Source organism: Talpa occidentalis, unplaced genomic scaffold, assembly GCF_014898055.3.
Source record: "Talpa occidentalis isolate TD23 unplaced genomic scaffold, MPIMG_talOcc4v2.1 talOcc4.16, whole genome shotgun sequence".
Taxonomy (NCBI): Eukaryota; Metazoa; Chordata; class Mammalia; order Eulipotyphla; family Talpidae; genus Talpa; species Talpa occidentalis.
In genome coordinates, this window is record NW_023601653.1 from 68,778,662 (window position 1) to 68,797,668 (window position 19,007).

A 19,007-nucleotide genomic window follows, 5' to 3' on the forward strand; every position below is an offset into this window, starting at 1 on the left:
AAATTTTATTTTATTGTTATATTCCCCATACAATTGCAGCGCCCCCATTCTGACCCCAATCCTCCCCTCCCGCCCCTGCCCCCCTAAAAGTGTCTCTGGTTCATAGTTTTTTGTTGATTTTGATTTTCACTTTCTTATAGTTATTCATTTTCCTGGTCCCTTATTTAAGTTTTCTAGATTCCTGCTATGAGTGAGACCATCCGGTATTTTTTTCTTTTCTTTTTGGCTTATTTCGCTGAGCATGATCCCTTCCAGCGCGCCATCCATGTTGCTGCAAATTGCATGTGTTTATCTTTTTGAATGCTGAGTAAAATTCCATGGTATATATGTACCACATCTTCTTGATCCAGTCATCTATTTTTGGGCATTTGGGTTGTTTCCAAAGCTTCGCTATTGTAAACAGTGCTGCTATAAACATGGGGTGCAGGTGTTCTTTGGAATTGATTGTTCTGTGTCCTTTGGGTAAATACCTAGGAGTGGAATTGCTGGATCATATGGAAAGCTCTATGTTTAGTAGGTCCAGAAATCTCCACACAGCTTTCCACAGTGGTTGGACCAGTTTGCACTCCCACCAACAGTGCAGAGAGTTCCTTTTTCTCCACACCTCGCCAACATTTGTTGTTGCTAGTTTTTTAAATATGTGCCATTCTCACTGGTGTAAGATGGTATCTCATGGTAGTTTTGATTTGCATTTCCCTGATGACAAGTGATGTTGAACATTTTTTCATATGCCTGTTGGCCATTTGCATTTCCTCTTCAGAGATGTTTCTTTTAAGCTCTTCTGCCCATTTTTTGACTGGATTATTTTCTTGTTGTTGTTGAGTCTCATCAGCTCTTTGCAGATTTTTGTGTCAGTCCTTTATCATTAGTGTTGGGTGCAAAAATGTTCTCCCAGTTGGTGGGGTTTCCCTTTGTTTTGTTATTGTCTCTTTGCTGTGCAAAGCTCTTTAATTTGATGTAGTCCCAGCTGTTTATTTATCTTTGCCTTCACTATCACTGCTTTGGGTGATGTGTCTGTAAAGATGTCTTTGATGTGCATATCACGTAGTGTTTCGCCTATATTTCCTTCTATATATTTTATGGTTTCAGGTCTTATGTCTAGTTCTTTAATCCATTTTGAGTTGATTTTTGTGTATGGTGTGAGGTGGTGGTCAAGCTTCATTCTTTTGCATGTAGCGACCCAGTTTTCCCAGCACCATTTATTGAACAAACTTTCTTTGCTCCAATGCATATTCTTTGCTCCTTTGTCAAAGATTAGTTGACCATAAATCTGTGGGTTTATTTCTGGATTTTCTATTCGATTCCATTGGTCTGTATGTCTGTTCTTGTTCCAATACCATGCAGTTTGATGATTATGGCTTTGTAGTATAGTTTGAAGTCTGGGAGTCTGATGCCTCCATTCCCTTTTTTTTTTTTCAGGAGAGCTTTGGCTATTCGGGGTTTTTGGTGATTCCATATGAATTTCATCAATAATTGTTCTATTTCTTTGAAGAATGACATTGAAATTTTGATTGGAATAGCATTGAATCTGTATATTGCTTTTGGTAGGATGGCCATTTTAATAATGTTTATTCTTCCAATCCATGAGCAGGGGATGTCTCTCCATTTCTTTGTGTCTTCTTCTATTTCTTTTAACAGTGTTTTATAGTTTTCTTTGTATAGGTCCTTTACCTCTTTTGTTAGATTATTCCCAAATATTTGATTTTTTTTGTTTCGTTTCAATAACAAAGGGATGGTCTTTTTGATTTCTTCTTCTTCAGATTTATTGTTTGTGTATAGGAAGGCTACTGACTTTTGCGTGTTGATTTTGTATCCTGCCACTTTACTGAACTGATTGATGAGTTGAATTAGCTTTTCTGTGGAGTTTTTGGGGTTCTCTATGTATAATATCATATCGTCTGCAAATAGTGATAGTTTGACTTCTTCTTTTCCTATTTGGATTCCTTGGATGTCTTTCTCTTGTCTTATTGCCCTGGCTAGGACTTCCAGTATTATATTGAAAAGCAATGGTGAGAGTGGACATCCTTGTCTTGTTCCAGATCTTAATGGAATTGCTTTCAGCTTTTCACCATTGAGAATGATGTACTGGCTGTTGGCTTGTCATAGATGGCCTTTATGATGTTGAGGTATGTTCCTTGTATCCCCAGAATTTCAAGGGCTTTTATCATGAATGGGTGTTGCACTTTGTCGAAAGCTTTCTCAGCATCTATTGATATTATCATATGGTTTTTATATTTCTTTTTGTTGATGTGTTGGATAACGTTGATTGATTTTCGGATGTTAAACCATCCTTGTGCCCCTGGAATGAATCCAACTTGGTCGTGGTGAATTATCTTATGGATACATTGTTGGATTCTGATAGCTAAAATTTTATTGAGGATTTTTGCATCAGTGTTCATTAGGAGATTGGCCTGTAGTTTTCCTTTTTGTGTTGTCCTTGTTCGGTTTTGGTATTAGTGTAATGTTGGCTTCATAAAACGTGTTTGGTATTGTCCCTTCCTTCTCAATTTTTTGGAAGAGTTTGTGAAGGATAGGCACTAATTCGTCTCTGAATGTTTGGTAGAATTCATTTGTAAATCCATCAGGTCCTGGGCTTTTGTTTTTGGGGAGGTTTTTATTACCATTTCAATTTCGCTAATTGTAATTGGTCTGTTTAGGTGTTCTTTTCTTCTTTATCTAGCTTTGGGTGATTGTAGAGTTGTAGGAATTTGTCCATCTCCTCTAGATTGTTAAACTTGTTTCCATATAACTGTTCATAGTAGTTACTGATTATTCTTTTGATTTCTGCTGTGTCCGTTGTGAGATAAATCATTAATTAAAGCTCATAGTTCATACAGAATTCTTTACTTTTTACCTGATGAGCTGGTATAGATTTCCTTAGCATTTATTGTGCTTGGTATTCTTTGAGATTCCTGTATCATTAATTTGGGGAAAATTCTCAAACATTATTGCTTACATAGTTCTTCTGTCCTTTTCTCTGTTTCTCCTCCTTCTCTCCTTCTCATTATACATAAACCCATGTAACTTTTGTGTCTTTCCCACATTTTCTGGGTAGTCATTTTTTTTTTTATTAGATAATAAATTTTATTGTTATATTCCCCATACAATTGCAGCGCCCCCATTCTGACCCCAATCCCTCCCCTCCCGCCCCTGCCCCCCTAAAAGTGTCTCTGGTTCATAGTTTTTTGTTGATTTTGATTTTCACTTTCTTATAGTTATTCATTTTCCTGGTCCCTTATTTAAGTTTTCTAGATTCCTGCTATGAGTGAGACCATCCGGTATTTTTCTTTTTCTTTTTGGCTTATTTCGCTGAGCATGATCCCTTCCAGCGCCATCCATGTTGCTGCAAATTGCATGTGTTTATCTTTTTTGAATGCTGAGTAAAATTCCATGGTATATATGTACCACATCTTCTTGATCCAGTCATCTATTTTTGGGCATTTGGGTTGTTTCCAAAGCTTCGCTATTGTAAACAGTGCTGCTATAAACATAGGGGTGCAGGTGTTCTTTGGAATTGATGTTTCTGTGTCCTTTGGGTAAATACCTAGGAGTGGAATTGCTGGATCATATGGAAGCTCTATGTTTAGTAGGTCCAGAAATCTCCACACAGCTTTCCACAGTGGTTGGACCAGTTTGCACTCCCACCAACAGTGCAGAAGAGTTCCTTTTTCTCCACACCCTCGCCAGCATTTGTTGTTGCTAGTTTTTTTAATATGTGCCATTCTCACTTGGGTAGTCATTTTTTATAATTCAATTCTTTTTGCTCTTTTTCATTTTATTTTTATTTATTTTTTTTAAAGATTTATTTATTTATACAAGCACTGGGTACAGTCAGAAGCGCGGGAGGGTGAGAGAATTCACCAGAGCCAGAATGGGGAACAGAAGAGGCAGACTGATGAAGAAATACACTGCTGAGGGGAGCAGCGGGTGTGGCAGGAGAGGTCTGTCGCGCCATGTGGGACCCTCGCCAACGCCCGGGGATCGAACTGATGCTGCAGAGGCTGCCGGCAGCTTCGCAGCCCAGCGCTCAACCACAGCGCCACCAGGGGAGGCCCTCTTTTTCATTTTATAGGCTTCTATCAATGTATCTTCACACTCAGTGATTTTTTCCCTCAACTTTGTCCATTTTACTAATCAGTTCACTAAAGACATTTTTTCATGTTATAGTATTTTTTATTTCTAGTATTAATTTTTTTCCCTTTAGAATTCCTGTGTCTCTTTTGCATTGTCCATCTGTTCTTACACATTGTCTATTTGTCCATTGGAGCCTTTGACAGTCACACCATGGTTCTCAATTTCTGGTGTTATGATTCCAACATTATTACCATATCTGAGTCTGGTTCTTATGTTTACTCCGTTTATTTAAACTATGTGGTTGGTTTTTCTTTTTGCCTTTTAGTGTCATGTAATTTTGTCTCATTAGCTGGACATGATGTATTGAGTAAAAGGAACTGCTGTTAGAAGCCCTTAGTAACGAAGAGTGATGTTTGGGGAGAGGGGAAGTATATTCTCTAATTCTATGATTTGGTCTCATTCTTTTAGTGATTCTTTGCCTCTGGGTTTTGAACTCATAGGTGCTTCTCAGTTGTTTATATTATCTCCCATAAAGTATGACAGGGTGACTATAGTGGGCTGAAGTTTTATTTCCCTTTCTCTAGTCAGTTAGGCCCTGATAAAAGCCCCAGCAGATGAGGCTTTGGTTAGATAGTTTCTTCTGAGGACAGACCTGGTTAAAAGGAAAAGAATGCTTTCACATATTTCAAAATTTCTCTTTGCCAAATCATGAGAGTTTTTCTCAGATACTTTTATTTTATTTTTAAAAGGTTAACAAACAGTTTATTTACAAAGGAAGGGGAATGAGGAAATGTACAACCCAGGGAGAAAAGAGCAGATAAATTCTTTTTTTTTTTTTTTTGATTTTATTTTATTTTTTTTTTTTTTAAATATTAAATTTTATTTTTATATTCCCCCATACAATTGCAAACGCCCAATTCTGACCCCAATCCTTTCCCCCCCGCCCCCCAAAAAGTGTCTCTGGTTCATAGTTTTTTGTTGACTTTGATTTTCACTTTCTTATATTCATTTTCCTGGTCCCTTATTTAAGTTTTCTAGATTCCTGCTATGAGTGAGACCATCGCAGATAAATTCTTAAATGTGTCCTACCCATTCCACCAACTTGGAATCCCAAATGACCCACTGAGACCAAACCTGCCTGGCCAAGAGCACGAGCCAAGTGTGCCCAACCCCACTAACATGGCTGGTTTTTATTTACAAACAGAGAAAATGGCTGTTTAACTCTGCCCTTACGTCCTTGCAACTTCCCTTTGGGGATCCTGGGATTTGTTGATCCCAGTATCTTGATGGAGTGGGGGCGGCATCCACAAAACCTGTATGGAATTAGCTCAGGACATCCTTTCCCCCTAACAAGTCCCCCCTTTCATTTTTTGCCACCATTTCCACAGTGTTGAAGAGCAAATGGATGGATGCTGAGGTGTAGTCTCATGAAAATTTTTCTCAGAATTCCCATTGGAAAGTAAACCAGTCTCTCCAGGTATTGTCTATGTGGAAAGCGAAAGTCCTCCATTCCTGGGAAATATTTTATCAGTCCAAGCCAAAAACAAAAAAACAAAAAACAAACAAACAAACAAAAAACATCTGGAGGCATTAGCCAAAACAAAACAGGAAAGATATCAAATCACAGGAAGTATATTAAAATTGATTCAACTTATGCAAAAACAGGTTCTCTCAACCTTGATCCCAAATTGTTTCATCAGCGTAGCTAAAGTTTGCAAACCAAATCTTCTTTTAAACCATATTACCTATTTTTGCATAAAATCACAGGGCAGAATAACTAAACAGCAATTTTAGCTGGCTTTGTTGGAATATTCCATAAATCAGATACTTTTAGAACCCACTAGAGTTCCAGGGAATAAAACTCAAAAAGTTTTGCCTCTCTCCCATTAAAGTTTTTATCCCTTAGATTTGTCTACACTGATTTTTCAGCAATTGCACAATTATTGTTCCTGTTTCCCTTCCCTGAAACTGATTCCCACAGAAGTTTCTGCTCCAGTAGGTTGTGATTCTCTTTATTTGCCTGTCTCTTGGGAGATAGCAGTTTGTCCTGTAAATAGTTGATTTGTAGTTTATCTTTTCACTTGGTAGAATGGAGTGGTAATTTTAATCTTACAGTCCAAACTGGAAAGTTAAAATCTATTCAAATGGTTTAGTTTGTCTCTGTATTCATTTGGATAATTTGTTATTCTTTCAATTCACTGATTTCTCTGTCCTCACCATTCTGCTGTTGAACTACTCACTGAGTAGCCCTTAGTTTGGGGTCTTATTTTTTTCAATTATAACATTTTGTTTGTTTATCCTCATGGTTAATTTACTTCCTGAGTTTTTCTATTTCTTTGCTAACATTTTTAATTTTGTCTTTTTTCCCCCCAAAATACTTGTATTTTCTTATTGAGCTATCTTTCTGTGATTTAATACTTTTTTCAAATATTCTTATGTAACTGTTATCTTGGTATTGAAATAATATTTATTTATTTTTAAAATTAACTTTGTGAGAGCTTCCATATGATCCAGCAATTCCACTCCTGGGTATTTACCCAAAGGACACAGAAACATGAACTCAAAAAGAGCACCTGCACCCCTATGTTTATAGCAGCACTATTTACAATAGCTAAGCTTTGGAAACAGCCCAAATGCCCAAAAATAGATGACTGGATCAAGAAGATGTGGTACATATATACCATGGAATATTACTCAGCATTCAAAAAGATAAACACATGCAATTTGCAGCAACATGGATGGCGCTGGAAGGGATCATGCTCAGCGAAATAAGCCAGAAAGAAAAAGAAAAATACCGGATGGTCTCACTCATAGCAGGAATCTAGAAAACTTAAATAAGGGACCAGGAAAATGAATAAATGAATAACTATAAGAAAGTGAAAATCAAAATCAACAAAAAACTATGAACCAGAGACACTTTTTGGGGGGTGGGGGGCAGGAGGGGAGGGATTGGGGTTAAAATGGGGGGGTTGCAATTGTATGGGGAATATAAAAATAAAATTATTTAAAAAAATAAATAAAATTAACTTTGTGGTTCTTGGTATAGGGGCGATTTTCCTCAAAACAAGGACTTTTTTGTATTATGTTCTTTGGTCTATATGTTTTTTAAACCTTTTAGTTGGCTGGGATTACTGACACCACCATGACAAGGACAAGGGGTCCCTGTTTTGTTACTGCCTGATGGAGGCAGACTTGGCTTCCTTGACCCCTGGACAGGTGGGGATTCCTTGTTGCCTCTGGGGAGATGGGTGTTCCAGTTTCCATGCAGTCTCCCTTGGTCCTTCATTTTAATGATACACACACTTTAAAATTACTTTTCTCTTATTGCACCTATGTGGCCTTCTTCAATGCAGAGAAAGCATGGAGCTGCTGCCCAAAGAATTGGAAGTCTCATGGTTCAAACTGTTACTTTATTGCATCTGAAGAAAAAAACTGGATGGAGAGTGAGAAGAATTGCTCAGCGATGCAAGCTCACCTGCTGGTGGTCACCACCAAAGAGGAGCAGGTACTCTCTAGTAGAGCAGAGCCAGGAGGTCAGCCTGGGTTTCTACACCTCTCATGACCAAGGAGCAGGTTTTCATTGTTTTGGGATATTGCTGCTGTGGCAGAAGGCTGTCAATAGAATAGATGGGAGAGGATTATCCTGGCCTTCTTTGCATTCCTCTCCCAGCTTTCCTAACACTAGTCTTCCCCAAATAAATGGGGGCATTTAAAATAAGTATATGGGGGACTAAGTGGAGGGTGAAAATACTTCAGCCTGAAATATCAGTTTGTTGCTTTAACATTTAAATATTTTATATATTATTATCTATCTAGCTGACAAGAGATATAAAATCAAATAGAGAAATAATGTTCTTTATTAAGAGTCACAATCAGCTGTCAAAATGGAGTTAAAAAACCTAAAGTTATGAAAGAAAAATTATTTGATCTGCAAAAATTTCTCATGCACACCTTAGAAGAATTAGTGATGAAATGAGAGAGAGTGCATGTGTACCCAATGCTGCTTTTGGGAACATAAAACATTCAGAGTTGTGAGAAGTACTTTTTGTCATTTATAAGCTACCCAGTCTGTGGTGTTTTGTTACAGCAACCTGAGCTGACTAAGACAAAGTTCGAGCTCTCAAGTGGTGTCTGGTCCTGCACTGCTGTGTCAGACAAGCCCTGGTCCTGGGCAGGTGGTTCTCTGGGATCCTCCCTTTTCTTCTTTTCTTCCTATTCCCTGAATCTACCCCAATACTCTGAAAGCTCTAATGCCTTTCTCTTCTTCCCTAGGATTTCATCATCTCAACTGTGAATTCAAAATATGCTTACTATGTGGGACTGTCAGACCCTGAGGGGAAATATCAGTGGCAATGGGTTGATTGCACTCCATACAACCATAGTGCCACGTGAGTATGGAATTAGATAAGGGAATCTTGAGCCCTGGTCATGCAAGTCTCTTAGGGTCTTCCAACTCCTAGCTGTGCAAATGAAATGGCCCACCCTTAACTTTTTGGCACTAAGTTCAACAACTTTGTTGATTATGGTTTAATCATACAAGTAGCTTCTGAGGCACACACCATATTTCCCCACTAGGGAGTCAAGGAAATAATCTGGAGAGTTTAGGTAATTTAGGAAAGACTTTTCAGCAGGGATGACAGTGGCCTCTTTGACTTCAAGTCTGTGCTGTATCAATATCTCTAACTATAATATAATGTCTTTTAAGATCAGAAGCTATTAATAAGTTTTAATATTCCTCATAAGTCAAATGAAGTTAAATTCTGATATTGTGTGTTAGTTCATATTTATGCAGTCTGTAAAAATTCTTATGTACTTTAATACATTTTAGTATGTTATTACCTTTAATGCTCCTCAGATAAACTGTGTGAAATACATAGGAAATAGACTCTAGTCTCTATTTTTTAGATATGAAATTCAGGAATTAAAATTACTTGTCCAAAGTAACAGGACTAGTAGCAGAACAAGAGGTTTTTGACTGCTTTCATCCACCAAAGCAGATGATAAAAGGTCTGGACAAACAGCACTAATATAGGAAACAGATTTCAGGGTGAAATCTGTTCATCTTTTTTTAAAAAAGTTTTATTTATTTATCCATATAAGAGCCGGGGTACAGGCCAGAGATGCTGGTTGGGGGAGGGTGAGAGGATTCACCAGAGACAGAGTGGGGCACAGAACAGGCAGACTGACTGAAACACACTGAGGAGGGGAGCATCCGGCGAGCAGGAGAGGTCTGCTTCGCCATGTGGGTTGCTCCCTGGCCACCGGGGATTGAACTCATGATGCAGAGGCTGCGGATTTTTTCATAGTGTGGTGCTTAACCCCTTGCGCCACCAGGGAGGCCCTCTGTTTATCATTTAAGGGAGCACATGGATTGACAGTCTCTAGGGAACAGGACATAAAGATGGACAAATAGAAGGAAGCCCCTGGGATCTCTGCAGGGAGAATATTTGATGCAGTGACATGACAATTCTGGGTCAATAGCTCACTTATTGAGGGAAATGCCAGACACAAAAAGAGGAAAAGCTGTATCAAGTTGGGAAAGGATGGTTTGGGAGTGTGACCTTGGCCTCCACTGTTCAACCCTGGTATCTCCCTCTTATGTCTCTAACTCTTTGTAAGCAATTTTTAAAAATTAATTAATATATGTATTTACACCATTGTTCATTTATGTACAATGTTTGCTTTCTCTTTTCAGGTGTAGTCCCCGTAAAATTTTCACCACTAAGTCACTCATGCACCATCACCATGGTCCCTTGTGTTCTTCCCTCCCCTGTTTTGATCCTACTCTCTCCTTCTCCCCTGCAGAATGTCTCTGATTTATAGTTGCCTGTTGATTTTGTTTTATTTATTATCATTATTTTTTTCCTGAGAACTTATTTGGTTCCCCTATATTCCTCCTACAAGTGAAACTATCTTATATTTTTCTATTTCTTTCTGGCTTGTTTCACTGAGCATAATCCCTTGCAGCTCCATCCATGTAGCTGCAAATGGCATGAGTTTATCTTTTTTGATTGCTGAATAGTATTCCATTTGGTATATGTACCACATCTTCTTGATCCAGTCATCTACTTTTGGGCATTTGGGTTATTTCCATATCTTACCTGTTGTAAATAGTGCTGCCATAAATGTAGGGGTGCAGGTATCCTTTTGAAGTAATGTTTTTGTGTCCTTTGGGTTGATTCCTAGGAGTGGAATTGCTGGGTCATATGGAAGCTTCATTTTTTAGTAGTTTGAGGAAACTCCACACAGCTTTCCATAGTGGTGGACCAGTTTGCACTCCCACCAGCAGTGTAGGAGGGTTCCTTTTTCCTCCACATGCTCGCCAGCATTTGTTATTGCCAGTCTTTTAAATATGTGCCATTCTCACTGGTGGAAGGTGACATCTCATTGTGGTTTTGATTTGCATATAAATAAAATCTTTAAAAAAAATATTTATTTATTTATTTATACAAGCACTGGGTACAGTCAGAAGTGCGGGAGGTTGAGAGAATTCACCAGAGCCAGAGTGGAGAAGAGAACAGGCAGACTGACGAAGTACACTGCTGAGGGGAGCAGTGTGCGGCTGGAGAGGTTTGAGCGCCATATGGGACCCTCACCGGTGGGTGGGGATAGAACCAGCTGCAGAGGCTGCGGGCAGCTTTGCAACCCAGCACTCAACCGCTGCACCACCAAGGAGGCCCCTAAGAAAAATCTTTTCTTTCTCTTTCAGATTCTGGCACCAAGGTGAACCCAATAATTTAAAAAATCATTGTGTTATTCTACTTAAACCTCGTGAAAGAAACAAATGGGGCTGGAATAATGTCAATTGTCATGAAAATCACATGTCAGTTTGCAAGATGACAAAGATCTACATATGAATGAACATTCTCAATGAAACGTGTGATTGAACTGGCATCCATCATCGCAGAGATCACTAATTTGCTCTTTATATTTATATGTAAGACTCTTATAAGGGGTTTCATAGACTTTTTCAGCAGACTGTTACCTATTCTGGTTGTGATAGAATCAGGGGACACTTTCATTCGTTCATACAATGAACATTTACTGAACATTTTCCACGTGCATAGACTATACGGAAAGCCTTTTTCAGACAAATTGGGGGAACATGGAAAGCCTCTCCTAATTTTTGTCTGATTGCTAGTTCTAATTGTTCAATATTGATGTAACTATGTGATGTAGTTCCTCCATCTGGTTTGTTTTCATGTTCTTACTAAATTTTCTGAGATAGCTTTCTTCCTATGATATTACAGAATATGTCATATTTACAAGAAAGGCTGTAGTTCATTGTCTCAGTGTGATAATTAAGATTGATTGTGATCAAGCTGATTCTTTGCATGACTTACAGGTCCCAATGTGATCTGTGGGGATGGTTCCCTATTATCCTGATTCACTCATTTCCTGACTGTCTAAAAGCTAGGTGTTTTTTTTGTTTGTTTTTTTAATAGGACTATTCTTATGCATTCTATGTAGCATTTTCCATTCTACTTTCCAGGGAGCAACTTATTAACAAATAGGGGAGATTCCCTGGGAACTTTATTTACAACAAACTTTTCCACTGTTATTTCAATAATATGAGGATGGAATGAAGAAAGAGCAAAAAGGACCTATTTCACTAAATTCCTTTGATTATCAGAATTAAGGATGTGCTTGAACTGGAGTGAAATGAAGAATGGTGGTCTTAGTGCTGGAACTCTGCTCTTTCCCCATCTTTTATTTTATCAATGTGGGACAGAGCCTGTCGTAATTTTCACTAGAGCACTAGCAAAGATGTGTGTGAAATAGATTCATGAAAGTTTGTGTCAAAGAACGACCTTTAGGTGAAGAAGCATTCAGTTACATTCAAATCAATGGACAGAGTTGAGAATGTGAGAAAATGATAAAATTGTTGTTTAAGTCACTAAGCTGTGGGGTCACTTGTCATTCAGCAATGTATAACTGAGGCACCTTTGAATTTCATTATCACTTGAAACCAAGATTATGCTAAATAATGAAATACAGTCAAATAATGAAACATCACCAATCACACCATGTTGCTAAAAAGATTGGTAACAATTTGAAAATGAGAGAAGATAATTTTTTTTCTATTATTGAATAAAGTGGAAAATATGTCTTCATTTTTTACATTATTTAATCCCTATTTTTGTAGTGTAGGCATATTACATTACATTATCAATACAAGGTTATTAAATAAGCAAATGTTCAACATTGTGTGCCAATTTTTTCTTACTCTTCGAATATACAGTAAATGTTTTGAGAACACTATTCTAGAAGATGGCTCTTAAAATTCTTGGTTAAAGTTTAGGTAAATATTTTTTAAGGTAAAGAACAAGACACTGTACAGAACTATTGGAAAACGTGTGTTTGTTAATTAGTAGATAGATTTGTGTGACATAAGATATATAGTAGAATTTTTGGCTCTAAATTCATCTTCGTTGTTGCTATTGAAAACGAATAAACAGAAACAAATACATGTATGGACACTTCAAGTTTTTGTGGTCAGTGTGTCACTTAACAAATTGAAGAAGAGGTGGAAACTCTGTGGTTCCTCCAGTGCTGGGGATTCCCACTGAATCAGATTGAACATCCTGAATGTTTCCTCTGAAAGTGGAAATCAGCTGACCCCCGCCAGCCTTCAAACCTGATGGAGTGTTCATTTTGTACAGAAGATCTTAATGCTGAAATGTTCATTAATAATTCTGTTTTTTCCAATCTGGAAATAATCAGTGGTGCACACTTACTTAAAGATGAATTCAGTGACTGGAGGACAGAAGACATAATGGCAATTCAAATGCTCTGCAACAGTCAAAATTTTTGCAAATTGTACTTTATAATAAAGAACCGATGTTTAGACTGTGGCATATAAGGTTGGTCTATTTATTCCTTCTTTACAAACAAAGCTTTTGTTGTATAGTCATTTGATGACCTCACCTTCAGCCTCCCTGGGTGAACACTAATTAAGCCAAAGTACTACAAACAATCCCCCTAGTGGTTGTTTCAGGAATAGCTACAAATTGCAAGTCATGTCAATGAATTGCCATTCCTTGTTCTGAGAGGATTGACTAATCCCCTCGCCCAGTGAAAATGAACAAAGTAATATGTAGCCTTTTTTTCATGTTTCCTATTTTCATCTATTTTTCATTTTTTCTTTACAATTGTTTTTATTGAGGTAAAGTTGGTTTATATCATTGTATTCGTTTTAGATGTTTATAGTTTCAAACCTCTACAAATGCAGCAAAAGAGATAATAACAAAAACAAAGAGAAACCCCACCGACTGGGAGAACATTTTTGCACACAACACTAATGATAAAGGACTGATCACAAAAGTCTATAAAGAGCTGATGAGACTCAACCACAACAAAGAAAATAATCCTGTCAAAAAATGGGCAGAAGAGCGAAAAAGAAACTTCTCTGAAGAGGAAATGCAAATGGCCAACAGGCATATGAAAAAATGTTCAACATCATTTGTAATCAGGGAAATGCAAATCAAAACTACCATGAGATACCATCTTACACCAGTGAGAATGGCACATATTAAAAAACCTGCCACAACAAATGTTGGTGAGGATGTGGAGAAGAAGGAACTCTCCTGCACTGTTGTTGAGAGTGCAAACTGGTCCAACCACTATGGAGAGCTGTGTGGAGATTTCTGGACCTACTAAACATAGAGCTTCCATATGATCCAGCAATTCCACTCCTAGGTATTTACCCAAAGGACACAGAAACATCAATTCCAAAGAGCACCTGCACCCCTATGTTTATAGCAGCACTGTTTACAATAGCTAAGCTTTGGAAATAACCCAAGTGCCCAAAAATAGATAACTGGATCAAGAAGATGTGGTACATATACACCATGGAATATTACTCAGCATTCAAAAAAGATAAACACATGCAATTTGCAGCAACATGGATGGCGCTGGAAAGGATCATGCTCAGCGAAATAAGCCAGAAAAAGAAAAATACTGGATGGTCTCACTCATAGCAGGAATCTAGAAAACTTGAATAAGGGGCCAGGAAAATGAATAACTATAAGATAGTGAAAATCAAAATCAACAAACAACTATGAACCAGAGACACTCTATGGGGGGTGAGGGGCGGGGAGGGGAGGGATTGGGGTCAAAATAAGGGGGTTGCAATTGTATGGGAGATTTAAAAAAAAATGGAAGCAAGATGAACCTTACAATTGAAAAAAAAAAATGTAGGTTTTCACACCACTCCCACCACAAGAACCCAACTAATCCTCCACCATGGTCCACTGGGCCCCGCTCCTGTTCCCATCCTTCCACCCTCCTCTTCTGGTTGCCTCAGTTTTACAGTCAGATGTCAAGGATGTGTTGGCAATTTATTACTTTGGTTTTCTCTGACCGATGTTTTTTTCTTTATATTCCACATGTAAGTGAAACTTCCAAGTATTTGCTTTCTCATTCTGACTTACTTCACTTAGCATTATCCTCTCCAGTTCCATCTGTGTTAGTGCAAATAGCAAGAGTACATTTACTTTTTTATTTTTTTTTTTATTTTTTTTTTATAGAGGCATGTTTTTATTTATTTATTTATTTGTTTGTTTGTTTTGTTTATACATGCACTGGGTACAGTCAGAAGCGCGGGAGGGCGAGAGAATTCACCAGAGCCAGAGCGGGGAGCAGAGCAGGCAGAAGGACCGAAGTACACTGCTGAGGGGAGCAGCGGGCGGCAGGAGAGGTCTGCGCGCCATGTGGGACCCTCCTCCGGTGGCCGGGGAGCAGCCGGGGATCGAACCGCTGCGCTGCAGAGGTCGCCGGCAGCTTCGCAACCCAGCGCTCAACCGCTGCGCCACTGGGGAGGCCCCACATTTACTTTTTTAATGAGAATATTCCATTGTATATATAAACCACTTTTTTTTGATCTACTCCTCTGTCCTTGGGCACTTAAGTTGTTTGCATAACTTGGCTATTGTAAATAGGGCTGCAATGACCATAAGAGTGCATATATCCCTTTGAAATAGTATTCTTGCCTTCTTTTTTCATTAAACTTTTTAATTTCCTTATATTGTTGTCCATTTTTGTACAGTATTTGATCTCTCCTGTTAAGTGTAGTGCTCATAAATTTCCCTCCACCATATCACTTGTGAACCATCATCATAGTCTCTTGGGCTCTTCCCACCTGTTTTGATTCCTCTCTCCCCACTCTGCAGCTGAATGTCACCCATTTATAGTTTGCTGCTACTTTTGTCTTTTCCCCCCGATCCCTTGTTTGTTTTCCGATGTTCCTCCTATAAGTGAAACTATTTGATATTTTTTCTCTTTGCTTCTGACTTATTTCACTGAGCATGATCCCTTCCAGCTCCATCGATGTTGCCGCAAATGGTATGATTTTATCTTGTTTTAAATCATTTTTAGATCCCATATATAAATGATATCATATAGTATGTCTTTTTCTGTCTGATTTATTTCACTTAACATTACTCCCTCAAGTCCATCCAAGTTGTTGCAAATAGAAAGACTTCATTCTTTTAATGGCTGAGTAGTACATCATTGTGTGTGTTGATCTTTATTCATTTATCCATTGTTGACACTTAGATTGTTTCCATCTCTTGGTTTTTCTGAATAACCAATAAAAAAATCTGGAGGTTAATATATGTTTTTGAATTCTATTTTTAAAACCCAGAAAAGGACTTGCTTGACCATTTGTTTTTACTTTCTCCCCACTATTTGCTTTCATATTTGCTTTATGTGCACTGGTGCCTATGGGCATGACTTCAGGGTGTCCAACTGGGCTGTCAGGGACTGAGAGTCAGGTGTGTCCCACGCTGTCGAGCTGGGCATGGTGAGGACTCAGATGCTGTGGGTGGACCAGTGTGCACTCGCTCCGATGTCACCATGTGTCTGTGCACATGGTCCCTTTCCTATATGCGCACGTGCCCCCACTCACAGGTCCAGGCAGGTCCGGTGCAGTCACGCTGGGTCTGGCAAGGACTTGGATTTGTTTTGGCCTTCTTTGGGTAGATACCTGGGCATGGAATTGCTGGGTCATTTGGTAAATCTATTTTTTTAGATCTTTGATTTTTTTTTCTAAAGATTTATTTATGCATACAAAACTGGGGTACAGGCCACAGGTGCAGGGGGTGAGAATATTCACCAGAGACAGAGTGGGGAACAGAATAGGCAGACTGAGCAGCGGGAGAGACAGGAGATGTCTGTTGCGCCATGTGGGTAACTCCCTGGCCAGCCGGGGATCGAACTCCCAGAGACTGTGGATAGCGTCACAATGCTGTGCTCAACCCCTTGTGCTACCAAGGAGGCCCAGGGCAAATCTATTTTTAATATTTTGAGACGCCTCCAAACTGTTTTCCATAGGGGCTGGAACAGTCTACATTCCCACCAATAGATGGTGTATGAGAGTTCTTTTTTCCCCCACATATTTGCCAACACTTGTTATTTTTGGTCTTTTTGAGATGGGCCATTCCCATGGATGTGAGCTGGCATCTCATTATGATTTTTATTTGCTTTTCCCCAATAAGTGATGATGAGAATTTTTTTTTCATGTGCATACTGGCCATCTGTATGTCTTCTTTGAAGAAATATTTAACTCTTCCGCCCATTTTTTTTTTTTTTTGACTGGGGTATTTTCTTTTTCTTGAATTGCCTGAGTTCTTTATATATTTTGGCTATTAACCCTTTGTCAGATGTATAATATGCAAATATGGAAATATGCAACTTGACTTGTAATTGATAGTCACTCTGTGATCATGAGTGGAACTAGCCTTTGGAGGACAAGAACACCATGGATAGCTGAGTACAGCCCTGGAAACAACCTAGTCTTCTTAAATATTTATTTATTTATTTATTTATGTAGAAGAACTGGGGTGCAGGCCAGAGTTGGAGGGTGAGAGGATAAACCACGTACAGAGTGGGAAACTAAACAGGCGGATTTAATGAAAACACTGCTGCGGGGAGGGGGGGGGCAGCAGGCAGGACAAAAGAGGTCTGCTGCAACATGTGGGTCACCTCCCTGGCCAGGGATTGAACTCATGCTGCAGTGGCTGGCGATAGCTTGATAACACTGAAATTTTAACCCCTGCTGGTGAATATATACCACATTTTCTTGATTCACTCATGTATTTTGGGGCACTTAGATTGTTTCCATAACTAAACTATAGTAAACAGTGCTGCAGTAAATGGGAGTGCAAGCTTCCATTCAAGAACCTAGTCCTAAGGGCATTGTGGAGCCACTGAATCAACTATTCCTGTTTTATCTTTTATTCTGAATTCTTAGTAATGAGAGTTAATAAATTTTCTAGTTAATTAAGGCTGATTTTAGTGTGATTGATATAAAAAATATATTTTTTTAGCAAGCAAAGTTTACTGAGGTTCAGTTTATAAATAGCAAATAACTAGAATTTCAGAGTACAGTTCAATGAATATTTTTATTTAAAATTTTTAATAGATTTACATTTTATTTCTTTAATTACTGAAGTTGTACACAGTCCACCTGTTTATTAGCCATTATCTCTTTTTAAAATTACCTGTTCATATCTCTTGTCATTTTTTAAAATAAATGTTTATTGACATAACATTGCATTATAACATTATATAAGTTTTACCTGTGTATCATTATAAATCAGCATCTGTATCTAATACACTAAATTCACCACTAAGAGTTCAATCCTATCCTTCATAAAACTGGCCACATTTACTTGATTTTCCTTTTCCTTTTCTTCCCTTTCTTTTTGATAAGACGTTATTGGTCTTATAATCTAAAAGTTTGTTTTTGCCTCATTTAGCTGGTTGATTTGTTTGGTTTCTCTGATTTCACATATGAGTGAAATTATACAATGTTTATCTGTCTGGCATCTCATTAAGTATAACTCCTCTGGTCCATCCATGTTATGAAAATGGCAAGATTTTATCTACTTTTTGTAGCTGAGGAATATTTCATTGTTTATATATACCATGTTTTCTTTATTCAACCATCTGTCAATGGGTACTTATCTTTGTTCAAAGGGATACCACTGTCATCTAGATATGGTTATAGGGAAAAGAATGGAAAGAAGCACAGAGAATGGAGCCCACTGTTGCCAATGGTCAAGATCAGAAGGTGATTAGGGGAGTATTTATTGGAGATAGAAAAAAAAGTGAAGAGGCCTTTAATTTGCTTTACATATACATAGCTGGAGAAAAATTTTTCTTCTCCTTGAGCATCAAGTGATTCAATTCTTGAGTTCATGTTTCTTCATTTTGAGGGGAACTGGAAACAGATGGTGAGGCTTTATAACCACTTCTCTCCTTCTAATTTGTTGCCCCTCATACCAACCCAGAGGAAAATATTCTGTTTTAATCCTGTCCTAATGTCTATTTCCTCACTATCACTGAAAATAACTTGTTGAGTTCAATATTTATATATTCATGGTATTTTTTTTTAAGTATTCAATTCTGCACAGTTGAGAATGTGGAGATATTTGTGATGTTAATAAAGAGAACAGTCCAAATTCTAGAGTTGATGTTAGAAAAGATCCCCAAGCACTAGACTAATGGCAAGAAATTCATGAAGTTCCCCTTACCTAATCAGGGAAATTATAAAATATACTCTGCCCAACAGTGGTCTTGATGCAATTAGAAGTTATAATCACTTTTGCAGGTAGATTCCAGAATTTTCCCTATGCAATCATATTCCTGAACAATATCACAGCTATTTATGTAATTTGCTATATTGATTTATCATCTGTGTTATATTTATTCAATCAGATTTGGGCTCATTCCCCATGATGCTGTTCAACATATGGTTTAAGTCTTCCATGAAATTCAAGGTAAAAGTTGGTTAAGGAGCATTTAGTTTAATTAAGACCTATAAATAAATTTATTTTAGGGCACATAAAATTTTCTATTTTGCTTGCTAGAATGAATAGGAATCAGAGAAATTTTGTGCCAGGAAATGAACAAATGTTCTGAATATTTTT

At 38.0% G+C, this 19,007-nt stretch overlaps 1 protein-coding gene across 1 annotated transcript in view; it reads left to right on the forward strand.

Annotated features, from left to right (window-relative positions):
* LOC119247752 (C-type lectin domain family 4 member A-like) overlaps window positions 1-12,134 on the forward strand; it is a 72,905-nt gene extending 60,771 nt beyond the window's left edge. The window contains exons 4-6 of the mRNA XM_037514405.2: window positions 7,428-7,579; window positions 8,347-8,462; window positions 10,784-12,134. Coding sequence (XP_037370302.1) covers window positions 7,428-7,579; window positions 8,347-8,462; window positions 10,784-10,931 — 416 coding nt within the window. The 3' untranslated portion in view covers window positions 10,932-12,134. The remainder of the gene's footprint in view (window positions 1-7,427; window positions 7,580-8,346; window positions 8,463-10,783) is intronic.
* The last annotated feature ends 6,873 nt before the right edge of the window (window positions 12,135-19,007 follow it).